The sequence below is a fragment of the Ictalurus furcatus genome, chromosome 10 (assembly GCF_023375685.1).
Source record: "Ictalurus furcatus strain D&B chromosome 10, Billie_1.0, whole genome shotgun sequence".
Classification (NCBI taxonomy): Eukaryota; Metazoa; Chordata; class Actinopteri; order Siluriformes; family Ictaluridae; genus Ictalurus; species Ictalurus furcatus.
In genome coordinates, this window is record NC_071264.1 from 22313198 (window position 1) to 22333109 (window position 19912).

Here is a 19912-nt window from a genome sequence, read left to right on the forward strand (position 1 = left end):
CAAAATGGCTCTCTGGGCCTGGCCCATGAGAGGCTAAACTTATGCGTTTTGGGCTTGCCGCCAACAGGGATTGAAATAACCCAGAGCACAAGAGCGGCTTCAACGTGCTGTGCATATGGTCGGAAATGGAGTAGATTTGAGCAATGGTGTGCGAAAATATGCATTGTTCATTTCCTTTGTTCTGTGGTGGATGTGTTGTGTTTTCTGCAGGAACTTTTGGATAAAGGCAGAGCCTTCTCTACCATTAAAGTTTATCTTGCTGCGATATCTGCATGTCATGTAGGGGTTGATACTAATACAATGCTTTGTCAGTACATATTTTGTGTATGTGTTTTGCTTTGGATTTCTCAAGAGTGACTCTCAAGAGCAATCCAGCATTTGTGCCAAAGTTAAGCGAGTCAGCTCTCATCTGCAAACCGGTGGATTTACTGGCTTTTCATTTGCCACCTTTTTCCTCATCGGAGGAGGAGTGGCTTCATTGCTTGTGCCCATTTTGTGCTCTACATCATTATATGGACAAAACCAAAGCACTGAGGAAAAGTAAACAACTTTTCATCTCGTAGGCTGATTCTCATAGGGGTAAACTTATTCACGCCAGCGCCTAATAGCATGGGGCTTGAATCTCCAGAGGGTCTGAGGGCCCATTTTACCAGAGGCATGGCCACTTGTTGGGCACCGTTCAAGGGTATTTCAGTCCAGGATATTTGTGCAGTGGAAAATTGGGCATCGCCTCACACTTTGGTCTGATTTTATAGGCTGGATGTTACAGAACCGTCACTCACTCATTAGGTCCTAAGCGTGAGTTAAATAAAAAACACAATGTTTTCCCCCTCATACGTTGATGGTGACCGAGGTCTTGTTGGACATAAAACGAAACATTAACAAACAGTAAAATGTAGCAATTCATTTTTGTTATCTGTTTGCCTATTTCGCTACTGCTAGCACCAACGCATTATGTGTGTTTGACGTAATTTACCCTCGACTGGGAAACAGCATATACTTCCGGTTAATACAATACCGAAAGTGTGCCATTTGAGACGAGACTACCCATCTAAATTTTATACACTAGACATCAGAGTGTATAGTGCATAGTACAAGTGGATAGTCATTTGGAACACAATTTATATTCCATAGTGAGATACCGAATGAATGTTTGAAAGAGATCTTTAGGTTACCTACGTAACGCCGGTTCTCTGATAACAGAAGTGAGGTATCTCACCACACTTCCCTCCTTGCAGTTGCACGGAGAAGAGATACTGTATGCTGAGAATGGGGCAGGGACCTTCAGCAGCGTTTTATATGTTAGGGAGGCAGGACTCCTTCATCATGGCTGTGATTGGTCTGTCAACTGACAGACGTGGTGTTTTTGGTGCTTCCAGGATCGGTCATGCCCGAGGCATTTGCCAAAGTGAGATATCTCACTCCTGTTATCAGAGAACTGAGACTATATAAGCAGCCTAAAGTTTTTTCCCCTCTGTAGCTCAATGGCACGAAGGCTCGAAAATGACGTTATTCCAAGTTCCAACTTCCCACTTCTGAGTTAACCACAGCATAACTTCACAATGCCTTGGAATTCATCAGACCATTAGGAATAGGTTAATAGGGTGTGTGTGTGTGTGTGTGTGTGTGTGTGTGTGTGTGTGTGTATGCATACCTAGGAAGTAAATAATAAAGGAACTATTACTTCCCTAGGCCTAAAACAGTACTAACACATCTACATCTGTCATTCTCTACATCTCTCTTGTTATCCTTCTCTCTCTGGTGCTAGTATTTTCAGTCGCAGTCTCTGCAGCACCTAAACTTGCACACTTAAGCACTCTTTTAATTGATTTTCCCCATACTTCTTCTGCTCCAACAGGCTCATTCAATTCTGCACAGATTAGAGCTCTAAGCGTGAACAGGAAAATTAATTGAGAATCTCAAACTGTTGCACATTCAAAAATCAAGACAGAGAAGAAGTTTCAATTGAAGTTTCGCCTCAGCTCTCTCTGCAGGTGTAGCGCAGAGATGATTTGTAAACATGAGGCGGGACAAACAAGAACAGACGTTAATTCAGGTGTTTATTGATGAGCGAAGCCGTTTTCAATTAAAACCCCAGCCTTTCTCAATCCCTCATGATTTGGATGACTTCCGTGCCTTACCTTGACAACAAAACATGCCTCACTAGTTATAGATGAAAAAAAAAATTTAAAAACTACACTATGAAAGTGGAATAGTTTTGAGTTGAGACATTTGGGATTTGACATCTCTTCACACATATAGATTGGAGTGTCATCACTGAAGGCACAGAGCTTGTTAATGTCGGATCTGCCGACCTAAATGAATATGACAGCTTCACACATACTGCTGCTGACAAAACAAGCATTTACAGGAAGCAAAGTGAAATAGGACTTCCACCAAGCACTAATCATTTAAAGAAATGGTTTGGCAGAAAACATTTTAAGCCTTGTATTTTAAAACCTATTCGGGCTGGATTAGTTTTACATGCTGGGTGGGGTAATGCAATTATTACTGGTGTATGCCTGGGATTTTAGTCCAGTCAGAATCTGTCATGTGAGTAATTTAAAGGGACATATAGAAGTAACGCTACATAATATACTGTACATATATCCCATCTGTATTGACATGTGAGTAAAGACACTGTTATGTCCTATTGGAAAACCGTTGCTCCCTAGGGATACATTTAAATTAAAATGTAATATCCAGATTTCTGTAAAGTTGCTTTGTGACAATGTTCATTGTTAAAAGCGCTATACAAATAAAACTGGATTGAAATGAAAAGAAGCTTTTTATTCAGTGCAAGTACTATTCAGACAGGATAAGATTTCCAGACACGTCTGCTATTGTCTTTCCTATCATCTCCCACTGTAACCAAACTGAAACCAAGTATTAGCTGAGTTAAAAATGCAGAACAATAAAATATAAACAGTGTTGAAAAACAGTTGTCTGAGAATCAATGCTTCCAGGAGTTTTATATAAGTTAACAGGTTTCTAGCATAGGCACAGCCTACATACAGATGGGGAAATAAGTATTAAACGCATCAACATTTTCTTCAGTAAATATAATTTTCAATTAGGTTATTCACCAGACTTCGGTATTAACTCAAGAAATTTGGAAATATAAAGAATTCACAACATTAAAGTTCATAAATAAAGTTATGTGTAATATAGTTGAATGACACAGGAAAAAGTATTGAACACACTAAAAAAAAGCAGTTCTCCAAGGCAAGGTAAGGCAAGGAACCAGCTGAAATCCAAAAGTAGTTAAGAAGCAATCATACCTCCTATCAGTGCAAATTAATATCAGCTGGGTTAGTAAACTGATGGTCTATAAAAAGGCTTTTCATTACTAAGGTGTCACATTTGAAACATTTAATGATGGGTAAAAGCAAAGCGCTCTCACAAGACCTTCGCAACCTTATTGCTGCTAAACATATTGATGGAATCAGATACAGACATATTCCAAAACTTCTGAATCCTCCAGTAAGCACCATTGGGGCCATTATCCACAAGTGGAAGCAACATCACTCTGTCATCAACCGGCCACGCACAGGAGTTCCTCGCGTTCTGACCAGGGAGTCAGAAGAATAGTCAGAAGAGTAGCCCAAGAGCCAAGGACCACTCGGAAAGAGCTCCAGAAACACCTGGAGGCAGTAGGTACAATCATCACAGAGAAAACAATAGGCAATGCACTCCACTGCTCACGCTCACCCCGCAAGACTCCATTACTAAAGAAAAGGCATGTCGAAGCTCATTTAAAGTTTGCTATAACTCATTTGGACAAGCCTATGAAATACCCAGAGAGTGTAATCTGATCAGACGAGAGCAAAATTGAACTTTTTGGCTATCATACTACACACCATGTTTGGAGAAGAAATGGCACTGCACATCACCCTTAAAACACTATACCAACAGTGAAGTTTGGAGGTGAAAGCATCATGGTGTGGGGCTGTTTTTCAGCGCATGGTACTGGCAGACTTCATATAATTGAAGGAACGATGAATGGAGACCTTTACCGGAAGATTCTTGAGAAGAATCTGCTGCCATCCACCAGGATGAAGATGAGACGTGTGTGGACCTTCAAGCAGGACAATGATCCAAAGCATATAGCAAAGGAAACTCTCAATTGGTTTCAGAGAAGAAAAATCAAGGCGTTAGAATGGCCCAGTCAATCACCTGAGTGAATCCAATTGAACAAGATTTAAAGACAATATATTTAGAAGAATGGGCCAAAATCACACCTGAATACTGCGGCCGATTAATTTCTTCATACAGGAAGTGTCTTGAAGCTGTCATTACAAACAAAGGCTTCTCCACTAAGTACTAAATAAATTTCAGTTAGTGTGTTCAATACTTTTTTCCTGTGTCATTCCTCTTTATTACACATAACTTCATTTATGGATTTTAATGTTTGGATTTCTTTATATCGGTGGATTTCTTGAGTTAATACCAAAGTCTGCTGAAAATTTTATGGGAATAACCTCATTGGAAATATATTTACTGAAAGTAATGTTCACGCGTTCAGTACTTATTTACCCCAATGTATACGTTATGTCCATGCAACCTATTAATGATAAGCACGACTTGCAGGCAGCCCTTACAGCCCTATAACAAGTGCTTATAATAAAGGTAAAAACAATCAGTTTGCATTAATATGAGGTGTATGTAGTACATATATCACTTCCAGTGTAATAAATATATGTACATCATTAAGACATTCCCATATATGTGATTTATACAGTCATTGCTTATCCTAGGCAAATCAACTATAATTACTAAAGATGTCCTCCAGTAACTTTACTTAACATATGTCTGGAAATCTGAACCCATCTGAATAATACTTTAGCTAATTTTCCCCTTACCTCAGTTGTAGTTGTTAGGTGTAGACCTGTTTGGTGTCTGATGTTTGCTTCTTTAGTTTTACACTAAAGGTATGAGGCTAATGTACTATTTCTAACAAGTAGTGGATGTCTATATAATCAAAAATTCAGAAATAAATTTATGGCTACACAATTGTTTAGTTCTTTTCCATCAAATTTGTTTCCTCAAAAGTACAGTACACTGCTACAATTTACTTAAGATTATCCAGTTTGAAACAAATGGCACACAGACTTACCGATGTGATTTAGGACACATTATGGCTTTGAAAACAGGAGTGTGCTTATGTTTAGATTAGTGACATTTTACAACATTTTACAACATCCCTACTATTTTATAAAAATCAGTCAACTTAACTGATATTTTACCATGACTTCCAGGCAGTTATTTCTAGTCATTCCAGACCAGGCTCCAATGTACTTCAATAAGGGAAATCTAAATCTAAACTTACTCTGCGCACTTTGCTTCTCTAGAACTCAATTAAAAATCCTGTATAGTGGCCCTACTTATATAGTTCTCTGCTTGATATATCGCTTTGCTTGTATTTCCTAATTTGTAAGTCGCTTTGTATAAAAGGGGTCTGTTAAATGAATAAATGTAACTGTAAATAAACAGAAATATGAATATAAGATGGATTGCCATCTGATATTTTTAAACAGTTTTCAAACCACTGGTAAAATCTGCAAAGAATGATGTGAAAATTGTGAAAAACATTTGTTTACAGTAGGTTGCTCTGTCTACTGCACAGGCATGTTTCGCAAAACTGAAAGCTTTTTTGTAGATATTTCTATGGTCCTAGTGATCACATCCAAGGATACGCTTGCTATTCCCTAAATATGTGCACTACACAGGACAAAACATAATGGCTTCCATACCAGCCAGCACAAGGATTGTCTCTTCTCTTTATGTAGTCTAAATAGCAGCTAAATGAAAATTTGAGGATATATTTATGAAAAAGATTTTGGTGGGACAAACCTCCACCACTGTTAGCAAAATAGTAGCTTCACTACAAATCTAAAGAAACCAGCATCAGACAATAAATGTAAGGGTCTAAAAAGTGCAAAAATTCTCTTGACACCAGAACCCAATTGAGACCCCAATTCCTTTTGCTGACAGTGTGTTAATATTTGAAATGCAGCGAAATTTCTGTTGAATTCAACATAGCATGCCACTCACTTGTTCTCATTGCTGGAGTCATAACGTGGCATCGGGTCATGGTCGTTACCATTGACATCATAGCTGGCCAGCTGGTCCTGGGTGCAAGCGAGAAGGAAAAGAACCAAACAAATCACCTCCGGCATCAGCCATAAACAGGGAAATAAATAAATATATATCATTTTATACCACTCAGGCTTTCGTCCCATTTGGGTCATCTCTCATTTTTCGCACTATTACAGAGAAGGTAATAAATTGGGCCCTACACAGGCCATAACTTATCACAGTAATCCAAAGTGCCACGTGAAAAAATGAAATGTATTTATGGCAAGGTTACATCCTGCGAAGCCAGAAGGAAGCACAGCAATAAACCCGCTTGCGCTGATTGTGCTTTCTAAAATCAACATTAAGGTGTGTCTAGCACTGTTTGCACATCCCAAAGAAATATATAAGTGCATATGGGTAGAAATTTACTTGATCTACAGCAAAATTTCAGTTAGTGTATAGTAAAAGAAATTATCATTTTTTTTCTCTTATACAACAGTCGGTTCAGGTCCACTAATTAGGTTGTTCAAGCGGCATTCCAAGAGTGCTTATATTTAGTGTATCACTCTACTTGTCTGTGTTCACTACATAAAATTGCAATTCTAGCAATAGTTTGTTACACCGAAACACAGGCTGACTGACAGCCCATAGTTTGTACTATGGGCTGTCAGCCAGCCTGTGTGTTGGCATGGCAACACACAAGGCTCTATCCAGCTGTGGCTTCTTTGGGAGCTATTTTCATTGATGGAGCAAAAATAAACAAAATATTTGCCCATATTATGTCTGAAATATCAGTTACTTGATATTAATTTCTTGTTTCTAGAACTGTTGTATAAAGGCAATAACACAATCGCGAGAGTGCTGTTGTACTCAATATCAGCATGGCTGTGATTACCTATGGCTAAATCACAGCAGTACTGATATTCAGTACAACAGCACTCTTGTTCCGTGTGATATTGTTTAATTGCAGAACAATCATTTTATTTCAATGTGTTAAAAGGGAAGCAAGAGAAAATGGCACCTTATTAGAAACATTTCATAGGTTGTAAAAACTTGTGCCATTAAAGTGCACTATAAAAGTAGCAGGAAGCTGCTCACATAGTTTTGGGCCAGATCAGGATGGTTCCTCTCTATCCCATCATCTAAGATGGTGATGACAACATTTCGGCCTGTATATCCACGCTGCCAGGCTGCAAGGATGTTCATTTCGGAGCGACACCGGCTGTTTTTATCACTGCAGTGCTGGAAAAAATAGCAGAGGGTCTATTTGAAGTGACTCCGGATTTCAACGATACAGAGAAGTCTTTATAACTATGATACATACATGTGGATTCAATTCAGTGTCATAAAGCTTGCAGACAAACACAAGTGCAGGTTTTCTCATTTTAATAAATCAGTGTAGCAAAAAAAAAAAAAAAAACCAGGCTCGGCAATACTCAGAAATGGAAGGCAGACGAATCGACAAGCCATTGATAAACAGGAATAAGCTAGACAAACCTAAATCAGTTCCATGTGAGCAGACGATGGTCAAAACACTGATCAAAACAGGCAGCTAACAAAGGCTTGAACTCACCTTTGGCAAAGACTTAGCAAAGTAACACTGAGAATTCAGGTTATTTAAAGGGAGTAGTGCGATTGCAAACAAGCATTAGTAATCAAGTAAATGCAAGAGGGAAAGGCCCTGAGATAAGGTCACGGGATGAGGATCATGGGAGTTGTAGTCTTCAGCTATGGGAAACACTGGCATGACATTCAGTACATTATGAATATCTGGATTAATTTGTAAATATACGGAAGAACATTTAAATATCCAGAGCATGGTCAAGGACCATTTGTGAATGCTGACCATGTGTTTAGTTCATACTGGTATGATAAGGGACTGCGTAATTTTAATAGTAGAACTCTGAAGCTAGACTAATGAGATATGGATATGAGTCATGGGAAGATGGGATGGAATAGTATGCAATGTTATCCCCAAGCTGCTGTGTGTAACTAAGCTAAGAGTACTTACTGTAGCTACTGAACTACTCTTTAAATAACCTGGAATTTCATTCAGTCTTTGTAAAGTCTCGCTCCAGCATTTGCCTTTGACATTTCTGAGCCTTCTGCATTCCCTGTTTAGTCTACTTAAATTTTACCTCTGTTTCTTTCCTGATTGCCCTCACTGTTTGTTCTATTTTATGCCTGTTTGCCCATCACCCGCCTTTCTGCCGCTCCCTCATTTTGATAATTGCCTAATCTCTTTGGTTTGTCTACTTTGGATGATTTTAATAAAAGCAATGGCACATACCACAATAATAACACTTGAAAGAAACATATTAACCATGATAACTAATCTCTGTAAACATTCACGTTCATCAATCTTCACTTGTATTGTGTGAAACCAGTTACAAGGGATAAATTCCAATGTATAACTGCTATATTGAATTGATTTCTGACATGATGCACTCACTATATAAACAATATCCATTTATACATCTTTAATCATTCTGTGTTTGTAAAGGAGAATATATGTATGTGGCTTGTCTTGAGATAAGACTGTATTTTTGGGCACACGTTTCCACAAACATTTAATTAAAAAATAAATGAATAGAAAAAAAAGAGAAAAAAATACTTGTACATAAGAATCTCATTTATCATTTTTTGTTTGGCCCAAAATTACAGTGTGAAGGTTGCTGGAAGACAATATTACATATTGTCCTGGGTTTTTTTTTTTTATCACAATAGTAAAGGGACATTTTAGCTGAGCTATACACATAAACACAAAAGCTTACAGGAATGCAGAGATACAAAAGGTTAGATTTGTTCATCAACCTTTTTAAAATTGACTTGTGCACTCCGGCTGTTGACATTCTAAACAGATAATGGCTGTCGAGCTTTGTATAGCAATCCTATATAAAGTTGCTGTGCTCAGCTCTAATACTAAGAGTGTCCTAGAAAGAACAGGGGCAATCCAGAAATTTACATTTAGGCAGAAAAAATTATTAGCAAAACAAACAGAGGTTCTTCGCTACTAAAAATATGTGTTTGTCTCACTTTTTCTGTCACACTGTTCATATGACAAAATAAGTGCAAACAAACCAGTAGAGACATGAATAATCATGGAAAATATTTACTCACTTGCTACACTAATTATCAGTGGACCTATAAAAACACTCACACCTGACGATACCAGTGAAAAGTAATAGTACTACTGTATATTGTGATTCAGATATCATATCCCCCAGACCTAGCATAAAATATAATATGCATTATGACACTGTGGTGACTGCTGTTTGTTTCTGTAATTGCCTTATTGCTTTCTGGGATATGCTGTACATCCCTGTAAGGCAAAATCAGGGGAAATAGTTCTGTCAGCTGAATTTTTTAATATGGAGTCTGGTTACAGTGCTTACTTAATATACTACAATGGGCCTTTCTTACCATTCATTCAGTTATTTATTTAGAGACACTGGATATTAAACTGGGTAATATTAGTATATCAGAAACTTTTCTGTGAAGCAAAGTGTATGTGCTTGTGAGCAATAGGTAAGTTTGAATTTGTTTAAGAAATACGTTAGGTAGGAAAGAGATGCAAACAGATGGAGGCCAAAATGAGCACTCCCACACCTACTGAAACATAAGGGTACAAACATTAGCATATGCTGCACATACATTATAAGTGCTGTTGAAATTTTAAGAGTTGGTAAACAGAGGAAAGGCTTCTCAATATTTTAATTATATATTGTGTCATGGGTAGCAGAAGGCTCTAAAATGTATAAACTACCCCTTTAATATTAAAAAAAGAAGAAGAAAAAAAGAATCATGTAAATCAATATTAGTCCTAGGAACCACATACTCAGCTAACAACTTAAAGTAGTTTAAAAAAAAAAAAAGGAGAAATACACAACTGTGCATTGGATATAGTCTGCAATATATTTGTTATAAATAAACTACTTACAATATACCACATGTTTGACCACTTGGGATCATTGAAATAGATGAAGTTGGAGTCGCTCCGGGCATAGCGTTTGACTCGAGACTTTACTATCTGCTGCTGGATCCAGTCCACCTGAGAAAACAAACCCAAACGTCATGTGTAACAGATAAAACAATTTAGAATCATATTGCAAAGAATAGACCTTTATGAAATGTTGAAACCCTGCATAACCCCCAGGGGTATTGTACAACACCTGAATGAACCCTTGTGCATGTGTGCATGCATTCAGAGATAGTACAACAAAGTCACATAGTGAACGTATGACACAGTATTTGTCATAAATACCACTAACATCCGAGTACATTCCCTAGAACCTTCAAGCCAATATTAGTGCAGGATCCAAACATGTATAACTAGCATTCTATTTCACTCCTCCTAACCAGGACGGGCATCAGATAACATCTGCCAACAATGCCATGTGGAACAGTACTTACTAACTTAGGTGCTCAGAGATGACTCACACCACTGGGAGGGGCAATGATAACTTTGTAAAATCTGGGGCAGGTGCATGATGACGCCCAGGTAGTGGCAGCACAGAATTCCTGGAGTTGTAAACTTTTTAAATAATTAGGAGTAAGAACCAGTCAGCTCATCTACAGGCTATGGTGATGACCATAGATGGCTCACATCTGCTTAGACAATGGAGCAACCATATGTTTTACCCCATAGCAAATAAACAGCTGGTCTGAGGATTGAATGGCTGCAGTCTAATAAAAAAAATAAATAAAAAAAAACCACAAGCCTCATACCAGGTACAACAAGGAGTCATCCGGTGACCAACACATACAAAGCAAGCTTAAGGCCAGAGCATGCAACTCCTCAAGTTTAAGTATTTTCAAAGACACGCAAAAGACTCATAAGGATCAGTATGAGCAACCCCAGCAGACACAAATATAACACGTGGCACCTTGGCTGAACCTGGTGGTTTCGTACTGGATAAATTATATCCACTACATGCCATGGTGATGGGATAGTTATCATTCTCAGTGAATCCATCTTCATGCCAATGAAGTGTGTGACCTGCATTGGTGTTATGAAGCTCTCCTATAAATTCACAGATTTGATATACATCTGCCACCCACAGCATATGAAATGAAAGGAACTGCAGAACCTTCTCAGATATAAAATTGGACAAAAACTGCCACAGTTGAATTGAACTGTTGGAGTCTGAGATTGACAAGGCCTTGGACCCTGAAAAAGCTGACAGTTGGCGATGGAACTATTGTGTATTTTCTCCCTGTGAAATTGTCATCAGGACCTACTGAACTGATGTAGTCTTCTTCAAATAAGCAAAGTTCTTGGCTGAAAATTGCCCATTGCCATCCCTTGCCCTCCAGGTGTGTGCTCTGCAAGATTCTTCAGACTTTCTTGGGCCTTGTCTTGGTCCTTTCCCACAGAGTAGATGAGAGGCACTCAGATGCATACCAGAACTAAGATGTCAATGAAGTCCTTGTAGTCTGATAAGGAAAACCTGCCATCACAGCTGTTATGTGATGACTTGCATGCTGTAATCCTACTCATCCACAGCCATCTTTGGTGTGACTATCACATCTTGCTTTGAGTCTGTCATAGGTGCATGCAAGCTGGCAGGGGCAGAACCAGATCTCCAGATGCTGATGGAACTCGTGGAGGTCATCATTACCTGATAGACCCTCCTAGATCGTTAATTTGTTACAGAAATTATAGTAACTCCGACTGCTTTCTGGGATTTTTGCTGTGCTTAGTAGTCATCCAAAGTACTGGGTGTTTATGACCAGCTAGCTGTCTAGACCTATGAGCTTGGGCCAGATTAATTTCTGAGCCAAGATCCATATCCCCCAGCCAAGCGCAATGTGTTTCGACATTACCATCGATGCACAGTCAACTCACTGAAACGAGTCAGATTCAGCTTCCTTGATAGGGTCAATGCCAAAGCAGTAAACTACCCACTCAGTACATAAACTGATTCAACCTCAAGTAAAATAAATAAACAAATAAATAAATAATGTTGTGTGTGTGTGTGTGTGTGTGTGTGTGTGTGTGCAGAGGGAATACCCACTCCAAATCTTTTTGCCCTCCAAAAGATAACTGTTTCTAATTATATTTCAAATAAAGCCACGAATCGAGGATTATAAATAATACTCTGTGTATGACTCCTCTCGCATTGGCCCATAATGATTTAAACAGGAAGCCTACATTTTAAGAATAATATATCATTCTTTACTCTTTCTACCCATATACATTTAACCTAAGTTTCCACTATAGATTTTCACCCTGTTTTTGCAAAGTATCCTCTAAAGTTAAAATATTTGTTAAATATTACCTATAAATGTAATTTCTGTTGTCAAAACATTTGAACATAATCTCCCTTGTATGGAAACCTGGTTTGTGATAGCTACCAAATCTGTCCTAACAGGCAAGCCATCAATCTATGGATGTCACGAGAACCGATACTTCGGTACCAAGTCGGTACCAGCATTCTTAAAACGTGACGGTACTTGTTTTTCTGCATTTCCGTTGCTATCGACTGTAACGAAAGTAACGAGGTTGCAATTCTTCCGGACCTGATGGGGGCAACAAATACGCACAAGTGTTTTAGTCGGTCCACAAGTGGTGAAGAAGAAGAGGAACGCCTACAAGCACACGGGAAAAACTACAGAAGATTAGCTCAATTTAACAAGTTTAGCTCCGCCCCGACTCGTTGAGAGGAAAAGAGAGGGAAGCTAGTATCAGTTTCCGGTGTGCAACCGATGCTATCGTTCATTTCAAACAAAGCGAGGAAACACAGTTTCTCACAGTCATCAAGCTGCAGAATGTATGAAACCATGGAACTGCAAACAGGTACTAACTCTATTTATACAGTAGGCACGTTCTATATCCCGTTATCCCAGCCGTGTTAGATAAAACCACTGGCGACAACAACAGGATGTAAATATGGATGTTGAGTGTGGTTAACGGCTACATTCAGCAATGAAGCAGCCCAAGCCTCTAGCCTGAAACTTGACATCAATGAAATTGTTTACTGAGTATTTTCCACACGACTCCAAGCTATGTGCATGATATGATCAGAGAGGTTTTGCAAAGCTGCTCACCAACTGAGCAGCACCTCAAGTTTTATTGCTCCTGAGAGTCTGGCTGTCAGGAGGAGATAATCTTGGCAGGAGAGAGGCAACTTCTGGCCCCTGGGAAACAGCTTAGCTCTGAATGCCTGGCTGCACTGTCAAATAAAGCTATGGATAAGTGGATGCCCATTTCCCTGTCATTTTAAGGAGCCTGGAGCTGCATTTATAGGTGCGGAATAAGAAAAGGGGTGCAAAGTGAAAGATGAGAGATTGCATGGGGTCTGGGAAAGAGATGACTCACCTTGGGGTCCATGTGAATGAAACTGTGTGTGCCCCTGGAAGCAAAGGTAGATCTACGCACCACATGACTGTGATGGAAATGGTAGTGGTCCTCCAGACCGCCAATCTGAGAGCAAAAAAAAAAAAAAACAGTTACACAAAAAGTAGCAGTGAGGTAAAGGAAATTAGTCCTGACAAAAAAAAAACCTGCTTTCCAAAAAAAATGGTGTTATAACTAATTAACAGATATCTCAAGACGCTGACTCAAAAAGTACATTCTAAAAGTACAGTAATACAAAAAATATATAAGTTTGCATATTGCAATCAGTGGGTGGTGTGAAGTCCAGCAAGTATGAGCTTTTTCTGATAGTTTAATGCACTTTATAACATCTTGGGCTGACATTCTGGTGTTAGTTAGCTAAAGTAATATAATGTATCTGGTCCAAAAATACAAGTTCTCCTCCATCAGAAAGCTTGTGATGTTAAATAATGCACTCCAGACAAAATGGCTAAAAGTGTAGGCAGGAATGTGTGCACATGTGCGACTGGCAAAGCGCCTTTCCATCAGTGTGTACAGACTGAGATCATATTCTCTTTTTTGCTGAATTTCTTTCTGAATTTGCTCGCTAGTCTTCAGCGTGATGTTCCGCTCATGTACATTCTACTCTGCGGAGATCTACATGCTATAAGCAACAACTCGCGAAACAGAAATCCTTTTATGCTATAACAGAATGTTAAAAACCTCCACACTGTGACTTGAGATGGGGGAGGAAGCGTTGCTGTGAGCTCTCGAGGCATCTTAAATGTCCTGTCATATAGAATACACATCTATAAAGCAGGAAGACTCACGGTTTAAAACACGTGAATTTGAAGCTGATTTTGAATATAAAGAAATCACATTTCACAGAAGAGCACACATGTCTAGACATCTTACCATGCCTCCTACAAAGAAGATAAACAGACTAGTAGACAGATATTCTTTCCTGCACGTTGTGGCATACCAAAGCTGTCCATCACATAAATATGGAATTTCAAATTCGCAACTTCGAAAAGCTGGGCTAGGATTCAGGAATTAGCCACACATGGAGTCAGCGATGATTTACATAACCAGCTGCATCTTTCTTGACTCTGATGATCATCCAAATGGTGTTAACTGCATTTTAAAGCTTAACCTCTCAAGAAACCCCAAAGGTTCCATACTTACAGTACATTTGCCAGTGTTGTATCTACATACATTTCCTATTAGTTCCACTGGAGCAACTGAATTACATGTGTTTAAGATGAATACATGAATAACTTGCTAGGAATAAGTGTGTAGTTGCATTTTGTTTTGGGGGTATGTTTTTGCATGTTTGCCAATTTTGTCTAATTATTGTGAAGTGATACATTGGGGGAAAAGTTGGAATATTCCCTTGATAGGACATGAGTCCAGTGCAGGGTACCATGCAAAACACAATTTCACACTTATAGTTGCGATTTATAGTCACCAGCATGTTTTTGAGAGATCAAACTGGGCACCCTGAAGCTCTGAGGCATCAACACTACCTACTACACCACCATTCCACCCATTAAAAATTTTAAGCCGCAAACTGAGTTATCGAGTGTGTCATATGGTCTTTATGAAGGGTAACTGAAAGAGGAAATCTTCCATCCCGAATCTCTCATCCCTCCTTGGTGTTATCTCTGCTGTTTTATAGCCATGTACACTGTCACAGGGGTGCTTAAGAACCAGTTAAGTATCTTACATCTAGTTTTACTGCCTCTATGTTCACTAACTCAGGGGTCCTCAAATTTTTTGCAGACAGTGACCCCTTTAATTGCATAGTAAATTCCACAGACTATTAGGCTCAATATTTAAATGTGTACAGTAATATTCAGGCTTTTTAGTAGAGCCATAGATTTTTTTTTTACCTGAACATTTCTCTCATTGAACACATTAAGCCAGGGTTCTCAACCTTTTTTAACCAGTGTCCCCATTTTAAGGGCTAAACATTCCCTGTAGCTGGAAACCATGACTATGCAGCTCAAAAACATGCTTATTGTGCATGTATTTGAAATACCCACACTGTGTGCTGTAGATGTCCAGTGTAAAGGCAATTTGAATGACATGGTGGCATGACGGACACAGCACCTCTTCAGTCGGGTGTAAAATGCATTGGGTTACTCCATGAAAACTGCAGCCATTCAAATGTATATAAATCAGTGGTAATAAACATGAACATTGCCATGAATATTGCTCAATAATCATGATTATTGTACGGTGTTACACATTGAGATATACAGGAAATAATTTCAATGTCATCCTGTTCCTAACCACTGTAAAAACATAACGTCTTTCTAAATTCTCCCCATTAATTAGTGTCAGAAATTGTGACATTCCTTACCTTACCTAATAAAGTAATTATTTTTTGCTTTAATTCCTACACTTTCCTGTAATAAAGGTCTTTAGTACAGAAGCTACTTAATAGCCCGTTTTGGGTGCAAGGTCTTTTAAAGGTCAATGCCAATGTTACGTTTAAACCGTTTGAATAAAAACATGGTTTCCATTAGTAACAACAATATTTCTCTGTCAGTCAGTCAAGCACAATTTATGGTATCTAGGAAACAGAGGAAAATGACCAGAACTTAAGATTACAGATAAAATCAACATTTTAAAGCTTGTCCTGTTTGGGTATGTTGCGCTCAAAACAGCTGCAACCTTATTCCCCACCAGACCCCACATTCAGGCATGATGTGTATCACCCAGGAGTACCTACCCATCTCCTATGACAATCATTCAACATGGCGGATCGCAAGCGTTTTGATCATCTGTGATGTTCGTGTCCAGGTAAATTACACCATGTTACACTTGCGACGTTTCATGCAGGGTATAGTGAAGTCACTCAATTAATATACAGTATATTGCAACTACACTATTATAAAAACTAATATAACTGATCTGGTCTTACTTTAGACTGAAAATAGACTAAAGCGTTATCTTGATATATTCAAGTTAACAGATCTTGAGACCTGACAAACGTCTGTTAACATTATTTATTGACTTGTTAAATGTATTCCTATTTTTTTAAATACATTTTTTTGATAAATTCTTTGTTGTTTTCGTGTCCTTCTTACATGCGCAGTAAACGTGATGCCTCATAACTCATGTTTGAGTGGAGATGTTATCTTTTGACCCATGTCAGCATCAGGGTGGGAGTGTTCTTCAAAATTCCCTTTTCTGGAATTTTACCCTCTTGTCACAGTTTGGCTTCAGTTTTCATGGAGAGGATCTCCAAATTGAATGTAGGCTAATGGAATTTTAATAATAATAATAATATGCCGACAGTATTTCATTAGCATTTAAACATTTAAATGAAGTTTATGTGCATAGAAGTACGTTAAAAAGCTGGTAGAAATGCCCAACGTCTCAAGAGACCCCATGTAGGGTTTGAGAATTTATATATTAGGTCCAAGTTCACATTATTTTTAAGCTGAATTGATTTTGTTATTGAGTTATTGAGGCTTGGATTAACCACATTCACTTCAGTGTACATTTACAAGATTTACTTTACAGCAAAATATTCTTATATTATTTTACAGTATTGTAATGCACAGTACACACTGGTTAAGAGCAAAATATCAGAATAAACAACACATAGTGGCATATCTAACGTTTCATCTGACGCAAAGATTCTGAAAATCACTCTGTTATTTTTGTGCCCTTTATTTCAGCGACTATTTTAGGTGAACACAAAGCATTTTTATGTAAGTTTATGTGCTAGTAAAAACTTTGGTTTTTACCAAAGTTGGGCATTTTAAGTGTGACCTAATTCAAAGTTAGAGGTGGTCGCATTATTGCACCCTATTTGAGGGAAGTGGTGGCTTAGTGATTATGGCTTTCAGCTACAGTTCAGAAGCACTGCCAAGCTGCCATGGTTAAGTCTTTAAGCAAGACCTTTAACCTTCAGCTCAGCACTGCTCATGCCTTAACTGTTGGTCTCTTTAGACAAACGTGTGAGCCAAATGTGCACATGTAAATTCAGTTGATTGAGCACGTTTTTATTTCAGTATACTACCGGAAATACATAAGGATATACTGTAAAAATAAATAAATAAATAAAATAATAAAAAATAAAAAGAATGTGTGCTGTCCCTACTGAGAAATTTTTTTTTTAATTAAAAACCATCACCGAAACTTTATTGGTTTCCACTGCATATACCATTACAAACCATCAGGTAACCATTAAAACCATTACCATTATTGGTCCTTACAGGTATCCACTAGACATAACATGCCACCAATAGAAGGCAACACATTACCAGTAGAGACTCACACTGACCATTACAGTTTCCATTAAAACCAATACAATCCCCATTACAATTCCCTTTATTGGGGTTTCTATTGCCTTCATTTCAGCAGGGGTATTACATCGCATTAAACAGTAAATATTACAGTTATTTATTGTAAAATGAATGTATTCACTGGCATCTGACATTTCAGAGTAAGGAACTCAATAATAACTGCAGCAGCTTTGATAATGCTGGGTTGGAATTTCCACCACTGTAACAAAACAAAATATCACAGACCTCTCGGTTATGCTTCACAGACCCCTGTGTGTCTCTACACTCCACTTTGAGAAGCACTGCTCTAACCAAAAATACACATTATATACCCTCGGACATGATGTCCATCCCAGTGAGAAGCTTTTGTACCCATAAAGGCAGTTTAATACCTGTTTAATGTTTTCTGAAGCGTGTTCACTTCCACAAAGACACTGGAGCCACATGGGACTGAGTCTCAGATGGAGCACTACAGCAGTGTTACAGCAGAGAGCGTGAGAAGTGTTTTCTATCATATTCTTTCTGCGAAATATGACCGAAAGTACATGTAATAAATAAAAAACCTTACCTGGCCCAAATTTGTAAAGCCATATTTCGAAGCAAGTTTATCAGCCTCTTCTGAGCCTCCTCTGAGCCGCACAGCCCAGTGATTAGTAAAAACGCTCCGAGACGGAGACGTTTCACACACGAACATCAAAGTGGACAACAGAAAAACAACAAACAAACGCATTTTTCTTCCTTTCTGGTGTACACTCCAGCGCTGTTAACTTTGTGCAGCGGCGAGTGAAACCCGGCCAACGGCTGAAATCCAAAAAGCTCACCAGAGCGCACGAGGGAGCGCGCGGCGACCACAAACCCGCGCGTCACTTCTCCTCAAGGCGAAACTGCTCGAAAAATACATACCACACTGGGTGAATGCCCCTTTACTATTCTCGATTACTTCCCATTCAGCAAGAAAGTCATTGGGATTATAACAATAGGATGCAATGTTGTTGTTTTTTACACTGAAGTGAGCGTCGAGCGCGCGCGCACACAATAGCCAATCAGACAGCGTGTAACGAGTTCGAGAATTTCAAAGCGCGCACACTTGACAGCGCGTGCAAGCGCGTGCCGCAACCGCTTTTCCTGTAGCCTTTTGGGGTTTGAGGTCATTTGTTGGGTTCACATACGCACAAAAATAATGCTGAGTCATCTACCCGAGATGGTTAGATTAATCCTGTTGTAACTGCGGTAAGTATCACTAGATGATACCAAAACAAATGACTCCACAGTCTATCCACTCATCTCACTGCACATTTCATTCTATGTTCTGATGAACTAAACTGCATTAAGGAAACCTTTATTTGTTAGTCCAAATTTTATACACTAAACTGGTTTAACTGGGGAGTTTGAATGTTCTCCCATGCTTCAGGGGTTTCCTGTGGGTACTCTGGTTTCCTCCCCCAGTCCAAAGATATAGGTTGGTGTGGGAATGGGTGTGTGAATGTGTGCTGGATTGTGTCCTGTGATGGGTTGGCACCCCATCCAGGATGTCCCCCACCTTGTGCCCTGAGTTCCCTGGGATAGGCGATACAGAAAACGGATGGATGGATGGTTTAACTGGATATTCAATTCAGATTCAATTCAATTTAGTTTTATTTATGTAGCCTTTTGAACAATGGACACTGTCACAAATCAGCTTTACAGAAATCTGGATATATATTTTTATTCTAATGAGCAAGCCAGAGGTGGACATGAGACATCATGAGGAAGAACCCTTGAAAGGAACCAGATGCAAAGGGGAACCCATCCTCTTTTGCGGGACAATGGATAGCAGGTTCTGTTTACTAAAGATTGCTGACAATTGAAATCATATGGTGGATAATTCTACTATTAGGGTTCCATTAAGCCTTTGTAGTGCGTAAAATAATAATAATGATAATAATAATAATAATAATAATAATAATAATAATAATAATAATAATAACTATTCAACATTGATTGATTTTAAGAAAATGTGCATTTAACCATTCAAAATGTGTTGACCTGTCTCAGGCAACAATGTCTAATGATGAGGGCAGTAAGGATTTTCTAATAATTTATTTCAAATGTATTGCTTTAATTGATCATTTACTTTCAAACTATATTTCGGTTACCAAGTTTGTACTTTCAAACTGACTATGTCAATCAATATCACAAAAAAAGAAAAAAGAATGAGAGAACTTAATTTTCTTCT

At 38.5% G+C, this 19912-nt stretch overlaps 1 protein-coding gene across 4 annotated transcripts in view; it reads right to left on the reverse strand.

Moving 5' to 3' along the window:
* Positions 1–19244, reverse strand: part of pcsk6 (proprotein convertase subtilisin/kexin type 6) — a 91499-nt gene extending 72255 nt beyond the window's left edge. For 3 of the 4 annotated variants that reach the window (XM_053635606.1, XM_053635605.1, XM_053635608.1), the window contains exons 1-5: positions 18266–19244; positions 13400–13504; positions 10019–10129; positions 7177–7320; positions 6055–6131 (exon numbers count right to left, since the gene is read on the reverse strand). In XM_053635606.1, the coding sequence (XP_053491581.1) occupies positions 6055–6131; positions 7177–7320; positions 10019–10129; positions 13400–13504; positions 18266–18427 (599 nt within the window). In that variant the 5' untranslated portion in view covers positions 18428–19244. Of the gene's footprint in view, positions 1–6054; positions 6132–7176; positions 7321–10018; positions 10130–13399; positions 13505–18089; positions 18167–18265 lie in introns of all 4 variants that reach the window. The other variant, XM_053635607.1, reaches the window with a different exon arrangement.
* Between the last annotated feature and the right edge of the window lie 668 nt (positions 19245–19912).